General features: G+C 28.5%; 1 protein-coding gene and 1 pseudogene across 1 annotated transcript; one reads left to right on the top strand and one right to left on the bottom strand.

Moving 5' to 3' along the window:
* Positions 1-2,604: 2,604 nt before the first annotated feature.
* On the bottom strand, positions 2,605-2,922 carry LOC145832626 (ubiquitin-conjugating enzyme E2 E3 pseudogene; annotated as a pseudogene).
* A 287-nt stretch (positions 2,923-3,209) lies between these two features.
* Positions 3,210-4,648, top strand: LOC145832624 (uncharacterized). The gene is made up of 2 exons (XM_082939927.1): positions 3,210-4,216; positions 4,360-4,648. The coding sequence occupies exons 1-2, from the start codon at positions 3,210-3,212 to the stop codon at positions 4,646-4,648; spliced, it is 1,296 nt and encodes a 431-aa protein (XP_082796053.1).
* Positions 4,649-9,057: the final 4,409 nt, after the last annotated feature.

The raw sequence follows: 9,057 nt of genomic DNA, 5'->3' as shown, positions 1-9,057 counted from the left end.
TTTAAATTTTTATAATTGTTGATTTATTGTCTAGCACGTGATCAATTAATAAATATTGTTTTTATACAAGCTTAAATTAATTTAATTTTCGTTTTTAGCCGTAAATAGTATCTTCGGGAGGCTTTCATTCAATGACTTAATGCAATTAAAAGCTAAATGTTTAAATTGTTAAACCATACTATAAACGCAGCATTACTATACAAAAAATAAGCAAAACATAATAAATTGAAATATTGTAGAAGACACACCAAAAAAAGTATACTTAATTAGAAAAAAACAAGCGTATAAGGTTTATTTAATTTCTTTATAAAAAAGTTAACTATGTGATGTCAATTATTATTCCTGCAAACAACGGCTTACTTTACTTGTATAAATTAAAAAATACTTTGAAAAGTAATTCAGTAATTTACTGACGTCATCAGTAATAAAATACAACCATCATTTTAACAATATAAGTATTAAACTAGGTTTAAATTAAATTTGAAGGTCACTTTAAACAATTATAGTTTTTAACGTGTCATTAATCTTTTATATCAGACACGCAATAAAATAAAATTGTAGTTGTAATGTTAAAAAATTAATGTTAACAAGTTATCAGAGTTTGTATTTAATTTCATTCTTATTACTTTTCCACATTGGTCTTCAAATTGTCATTTTTCTTAAAGCCATTTAAGGTAAAAAACTGTTATTTTGTTTAGGAAAAACAAAGTTTATTAAAATCAAAGTGTTAACAACAAAACTATTTTCAATATTTTAAATTAAGTTATATAGCCGTCAGACAACCGTAAAATTAAAAAAAAAAAAAACTTAATTAAAAGTTCACGCATTAAACGTACCTAAAACACGTCTTTGGAAAATATTTATTATCAATAATCAAAAACATATGTTGTTGGTATAAAAGTTTTGTTTTATTCCTTTTTTACAACCTAATGACATCATCTAGAATGAAAAGATATCATATATCAGCGCTAGATTATTTTTTAAAAAGTTTATTTTAAGTTTTTTGTTGCTCTCTTAAATCATCTGCGCAACTTACAATCAGACTTACTAAAACAAACTGCAATGATATTGCTTTTTAAAAACAGAACAATGTAAGGTTAGCAATATAGCTAACTTTACTCTGTCATATAACATTTTTTATTAAATACTTCTATTTTCACATAAGAAAATTATATGAAAAAAATTAAAGGTAAAACTTACATATTTATAATCTACGTAAGTAGATTAATTAAAGTTTATATAAGAAAGTATTTCTGCATTTTGTACAATACAAAAAGGTTTTTGATAAGTCTATAATAATATAAAGATAATCTATAACCGAATTCCTGTCACTTAAACTTAAAAAGTGGCCTAACCAAGATAAAAAACTTTTAATTCTGTAAGTTATCATATAACGACTAGGTAACTTAAACACAAGCTATCAAGTTTTAATTTTAAATTATATCTTGTTTAGCTGTAATTTTTTTTTAATTAGAAGTTTGACTATATTTGAACATGCTATTCTATTACAAAACTTTTTTTAAGGTTTAAACAAAAAAAGACATACCTGGAAGCATTTTTTGATAGAAGAAACTTGAAACCTTAAAACAATTGAAAAACTCTCACAATGTAATCGCATAGTTTGAAAAAGTTATCTAGAAAATGAAACATACTTTATAACACTTGATATTGTAAATTTACACCCGAGTATTAAACATCACTACCAAAAAAGCCATAAACTTTGCAAAATCGTATACAAAAATAAAAGGTAAAAAAAATTAGTTTTTCAGACAAACATGCAAAAAAAATTAGCCTATGACATCAAAATTTAGATCATAAGTAAAAAAAATAAGTTATTCGATCTACCGATGGATTCTTTTCTCGGCATGAGTTCTGCTACTTTGTTGGACTATACGTCCTACATCGCTTTAATTCTATATATAACTCCGACAAGATCGACTTATACAGAGATAAAGACCTTGTACTTATAAAACTAAATATAAATCAACCACTAGAAAGAAAAAAAAACTATTTAACGATACTGGTTTTAAAATAACTGTTGACGTTGGCACAACTTTATGTAAATTCTTAGATACAACTTTTAATTTAATTAACAATATATATAAAATATATAAATAGCAAACTAAACCATCCAAAAATTATAAAAAGGAACCTCGAAGCGATGATTAGGAGGATAATTAATAGAATTTTTAAAAATTAACAAATACTTAACAAATTGTACGTAACAAAATATCAAAATGATTTAAAATAAATTTAGAATTATTTATTAATTTATAAAAAAATATATTAGACAAGGTTCTATTATTCAATTTTTGTTTGCTTTTAAAACATTAATACAAAGTACTGTATAAAACAAAGTAAAGTATTTTATCATTAGTAAAATTAGACTTTAAATTTACTTAATTTATATCCTATTGTTTACTAATAACATAGAAAACCTTTTAAAACTCAATTTTACTTATTTGGAAACTAAACTGATCACAAAATGAAGAAAGAAAAAACTACGGAGTAGAACTAAAAATAGTTTAAAAAGAACTTATTTAATATCATTACTTAACAAAAAAAAACAACATCACAATTTTTAGAAATGTTATGACGTAAAAATCAGGACGCATACTTCTTTGTCCATTCCCAGCAAACTTCATCGTGTTTTTCGCGGGTTTTAAAAAACTGTTCCACTATTTCCGGCACCAAAGGTCGGTGGGGGTCGCAGTCGGCGAGAAAAGTCCGGATAGAAATTAGCAAAGTGGCGACCGTGTAGCCGGAAGCCCACTTTGTGTCGAGGACATCAACGCATATCTTGCCCTTGCTATCCACATTGCAATGGTAAACTTTGATCAGGAAAGTAACTCTCGGCTGCTTAAACGGGTAATCTTTATAAAAAACGAAGCGTAATGTAAATTTACCTCCCTCGAAAGTCATAAACAGAACCTCTGTGTTACCAATTCATTTTTTAAAACTAAATGGCAGCATAAAGTATTTTGGAGACATCCCCGTTCTAAAAACTGGCACCAATTAGACCTTATCTTAGTGAGACGCCATCGTCTTAACGATGTTTTCTTAACTAGATCATATCAAAGCGCAGACTGCAACAGCGATCATTCTTTGAGCTGCTGTAAAATGCACATCTCAAACAATTTAGCTCGTAAAGTTCGACTAAATGTAGGTGCAATGCGGGACAAGAAAATATCAAAAAGTTCTCAACTCTGATGCCATCTGTCTTTTCGTCGGACACATCTGCTTCTGTGCCTTGGTCAAGGATCGAAAAAAGTATATATCAGAATGACTTTGAAACTTTTGGAAAGAAAAAATATGCCAACAAAGACTGGTTCGAAGAAAATATCAATATTTTATCTCCTCTTTTAAAGAATAAGCGACAGGCTCATGTTGATTATCAACGTGACCCAAGTAACACGTGTCTTAATAGACTTCGTGAAGCCAGAAAAATTTTTTGGAGGGCAGCTAGAAAATGTGCTACTGAGTTTAGGTTAAAGGCTAGTGCCCGTATTCAGGCTGCTGCTGACAGAAGAGATACCAAATCAGTCTACGAAGGAATAAGAAAAGCAGTTGGACCAACAAAGAGGTCAATATCACCTTTGTTATCTGAGACTGGTGAAATCTTACACAGTAGGAATGAACAGTTGAGTAGATGGGTTCAACACTTTTCCCTTCTGTATTCTACACAGAATATTGTTACTAATGATGCCCTTAACAGAATGGATAGTCTACCAATGATGGATGACCTGGATAGCGTACCAACTACTGAAGAACTCAGTAAAGCCATTGATATTATGGCTCCGTGGAAAGCTCCAGGTAGTGACGGCATACCAGCGGACTTGGTCCGCAGTTGTAAGTCATGCTTGATACCTCATTTACATGATATTTTAGCCAAATGTTGGAGAGAAGGTATAGTGCCACAAGACATGCGTGATGCTAAGATCATAGTCTTATATAAAAACAAGGGTTCCAGATCGGACTGCAATAGTTACAGGGGAATTTCTCTTCTTGCGATCGCTGGTAAAGTTTTTGCAAGAGTGGTTCTTCCTCGTATTCAGAAGCTGGCTGAAAGAGTATATCCTGAGTCTCAATGTGGATTTCGGTCTAAAAGATCTACCACCGTCAGATTTTTTCTATACGTCAGCTACAAGAGAAATGTAATGAGCAGAACATGCCTTTGTACATCGCTTTCATTGACCTCACTAAAGCCTTTGACTTAGTAAGTAGAGAAAGACTATATGCTATACTGCTGAAAATTGGATGTCCTCCAAAATTATTCAATATTGTGAAGTATTTTCATACAAACACAAGGGCAACCATTCAATATGATGGTAGTGTATCTGATTCATTTGAAATCAAAAGTGGGGTAAATCAAGGCTGCGTACTTGCTCCAACTTTGTTTGGAATCTTCTTTTCGATGCTATTAAAGCATGCTTTTAATTCATTAACCACTGGAATCAAGCTTCATACAAGAACTGACGGACACCTTTTCAACCCTTCAAATCTAAGAGCTAAGCAAAATTTGAAGAAAGTCACCATACGTGATCTTTTATTTGATGACGATGCTGCACTCGTGGCTCACTCTGCCCAAGACCTGCAGACACTGCTGAATCAGTTTTCTTCGGCATGCTCGGATTTCGGCATACTATAAGCCTTAAGAAGACTAAAATTCTAAGTCAAGGAACAAATATTTTACCGTCAATCAAGATCAATTGTAAGGATATCGAGAATGTAGATAACTTTGTATACCTTGGCTCAAATGTTGCGTCAAACGCATCATTGGACAAAGAAATAAATAGTCGCATTGGCAAATCATCAGGCACTTTCGCTCGCTTGACTGCAAGCTAAGCATTCGAACAAAGGCTAACGTTTACCGTTCCTGTGTCTGCAGTACTCTGCTTTACGGTAGCGAGACATGGACGTTACCTAGCGTACAGGAGAAGAAAATCAATACCGTCCACCTACGATGCCTTCGTCGCATCCTTGGGATTACTGGCAGCCAAAGATCACCAATGAGGAAGTATTGAGACGTACTGGTCTTACCACTATGTACTTTACCCTCAGTCAGCGCAGGCTTCGCTGGCTCGGTCATATCCTGAGAATGAATACTGAGCGGATCCCAAAGTTTCTATTGTATGGCGAGTTGGTCGTTGGCAAACGAAACCGAGGACGTCCAATATTACGTTTTAAGCATGTATGCAAGCGCGACCTAAAAAGCTTGAACATTGGGACTGATGATTGGGACTTGCTTGAAAATGACCGTGCCAAATGGAGATCAACTATACACAAAAGACTGCAAGAAAGAGAAAAGGAATATTTAGAAAAACGAAGAAGAAGATGAAAAAATAAGAAGCAGAATGAATTTTATTGTTTTTTTTTTTGTTTTTTTGTGTGTTTGTGAATTGTTTATTGCATCACTGTGTATGTTTTTTTTTTAAACATGTAATTTTTTTATTTTTTCTCTGTGCACAACACGCATAGCCGATCTCGGCTGATAGCGGGCCTTATATATATATAATTTATACGATTAAACATATGCTACAAGTTGTGTGTAATTTGTATTAATTTGAATAGACAATAGTATATGATAAAATATTTAAGATATATAAAAAAAAAGTTAAACATGTTACATTTTGGTTTAAATATTTTGTTTCGGTTTTTTAAGCAAGCTAAAATATCTTAGAACAAAAACGTTACGATTATGATTGTCTGTCATAAAAGTGTGTAAAAGTAAAGCTTTCTTATTTTTATAAATTTTTTTTAAGACTTTGTAATGTAAATAATTTTTTTTAGTTGACGTCATTAAGTCTACACTTTTAATAACAGATATATCCTAATAAAATTATATGAATCTCTTGTATAAACTTATATTTAAGTTTTAAGATTTGTATTTAAGTTATCTTAACTTATTAGTCACATGGTTATAGTAAAAACTTAATTTAATAGATTTTGAAATTAATTTTATTGTTATGTGCATCAGAAGATTTACATTAAAAAATAAAAATAAATATTTATACCGGTCGCTTTATTTTTTTTATTAAACAATGCAATTTCGTTGATATTATAGTTTTTCTCCTTGAAAAAACCTACAAAACTGTAATCTTATGGAGATCTATAAACTTAAGATAAATATACGCTGACAAGTTCAGAATAAATCAAGTTAAAAAATTAAAAACTTTAAATTTTACCACGAAGTTTTCAAATGTTACGTCTTTTACCATTTAATTCATTTTTGATAACAAAGTCGATTATTAAAACATTAATTTTTTTTTTTTTTTGCACTTGATAAACTTTTGTTCAGTGATTATCTTCTTTTTTTTTTGTTGTTTCATTGACTTTTTCAACTAGAAAGAAATAGATTTAAGCACAAATAAGCTTTTGTTGTTAAGCTAATCTATCATAAAAAACAGATCTATAACAACAGTAATATTTAATAATGTTTGAAAACTCTTTTTTAAGTTAGAAAGTGAACATAAACTTTAATATTTCTATCAAATTAAATTTAAAACTAATGAACTTTTACTACGACTACTATAACACTAAAAAATTCGTTAATAAAAATACATTCAAAATACTGTTGTATTTTGAAATATGTTCCTTTATAATTGAAAAAGAAGACCTTTTTTAAGTGAATATTAATTTTATATATATAATAAAGAGTTTTACCTATAAATATTTTATAAATAAAGCGTAAGTTTAAAATAAACTTTTATTAATATCTAACTCAAACATAAAATTATCCTGGTAACAACTTAGTTTTTGAACGAAAAGGAAACAAAACTGAACTATTAATAAATTATTTAAATTATTTTTCGGTAATATATTTTGTACAAGATTTATGTTATCTTTATATTTTTAAAGCTTCTTGAAACTGAAGTGAAATTATTTCGCATGTAATAATAATAAGTTACTTTATTTAAATTATTAAATTTTTATAAAATTTAAAAAAATTTGATGCTTTTATTTCCAAAACTTACTTTATTTCTAATTAAATAATCACTTTAAATTAAAAAAATATAATATTTAAGCAGTTGATAAGTTTGATTTAAAACTGTCGTTAACATCAGCTGTAGGCACTTATTTCTAACAAAAGTAAATTTTTTAAACGCGTAGGAAATAGATTTGAATATAAATTTGCGCCTACACGAGGTTTTAAAGTACATGCATTATTTAAAGACTAAGAGGTTCTATTTGATTTTATTGATGAATGTCTTTTAAAATATTTTATCTTGGTGTTGTTTTATTTTTAGAAAACTTTTTTATAAACTATAAATATGTTTTGATGAATTGAAAATATCGTAAAAATGCTTCAAATTTTTTACGGCTGAGCAAACTTGAGCTAGAAAGCTTTAAACTAATAGTTTAAATGGAAAGTAAATAAATATATAGGGTTTTACTAAGTGGTGCATAAAAATAAAATTCTATTTTTCACAGCTTAATAGATATAAAATATTTCAATCTTTTTTTTTATTGTGATATTTTTAAACGATTTTTGATTTTTAGTAGACAGAATATAAAATGAAAAACGTTAAAGTCTACGAAAAAAATATAAAAACGCTGGAAAAAACGTATATATTTAAAATTAGTTTAAACTGTTTTTTGTTATACTGTTTTTTCTGTGTCAGCTGCAATAATTTGTTTTAGCTGAAAATCTGTTGTAAACTACTAAATAAATATTACAGTAGAAAACAGTTAGAAACAAATATTCTAAGCGAGCGTTAACTATGATACTGAATTAAAACTGACAATTTCATAGAAGGTATTAATATATGATCACGATGGAAACCGCTTAGTTCCAACCGCGATCAATTCCAATACGATCAAATCTGAAAACCGCTTACCTACAAAGGTCAAAGGTTAGGGGTGACAGTGATACTAAAAAATAGTTATAAAATAAACTATTAAAAAACTAAACGATTATAAATAACTAATGAAAGAAAAAGGAAAATATTTTAGGGTGTGAATTGTAAGTAAGTGGGACTTACGTCATACCTAAAAATCCTTTGCTTCAAAGCGAAAGTACTTAAGGAAATTCATTTTTGTCTAATACAACAGTTCTTTGTTACTATGTCTACCTGACATGAACTAGTAAAGGTTAAACAGAGAATAAACACGATATAACAAAGATTGATTCGACTAGCGTACAGTTCAGATTAGTTTATATTGCACTTGATACTTACAACTTTTATCATTAGAAGATTTAATATATTTTAAAGTCAATTTTTTATAAACACACTCAAACATAAATATTCTTCAAGAAATCGAAAAAGCTAACACAACCTAGATATTATTCTTATAAGACGTGATTACACAAATGCAAAAATTAAAACTAGGTCTTATAATAGTGCAGATTATAACAACGATCACTCGTTGGTCTGCTGTAGAACCAATTATTCAGAAATAATAATGCTTGCTTTGCAAAGTACAGCTTGATCTTGTGTGCTTATATTTTATCTTTAGGAGCTTTATTACTAAATAAACTTTCTTATCTAGTTTTTGCAATTTCCTTGAAAAACAATCAGCCGTATAAATAAATTGGTCTCAATAAATTGACAGGTGTACTTATAAGGTCAATTATACTTATGTTGTTTTAATGCTCGTTGTACTATTAGTATTACTATAAGAAATTTAAAGTTGAAAGTTTACTTCAACTGTTTTACTCGGTTTTAATTATTAAGCCATAGTAGTCTTAATTAAATTTAATTCAGTTTAAACCACTATTATTTTTAACATTTTTTTTATGCAACTTTAATTTAAGAAACAACTCTAATAACGCGACCAAAACTAAATTATAAGTTAGTTTAAAACACAGTTTCAATTTAAAAACTTATTAGTACTATACATTTAACAATTGTCGCTTAATTTGCACTTCTTTACTGTAAATAAAAATCCTAAAAGAAATCTTAATTTTTTGTAACTACAACTACTAAAATGTTATTTGTGAAAATTGAAAAAAAAACTTATTTTTAGTAAAATATAAAAATTAGTATATATTTAAAATTTAATACTTGAATTTGCGTATAAACGTTTAACCTAAAACTAAATGATTCATAATTTTTT

The sequence above is a fragment of the Thalia democratica genome, chromosome 3 (assembly GCF_965202585.1).
Source record: "Thalia democratica chromosome 3, ktThaDemo2.hap1.1, whole genome shotgun sequence".
NCBI lineage: Eukaryota > Metazoa > Chordata > Thaliacea > Salpida > Salpidae > Thalia > Thalia democratica.
Note: the sequence above shows the minus strand (reverse complement) of the source record. Positions and strands in the feature narration are given on the sequence as shown.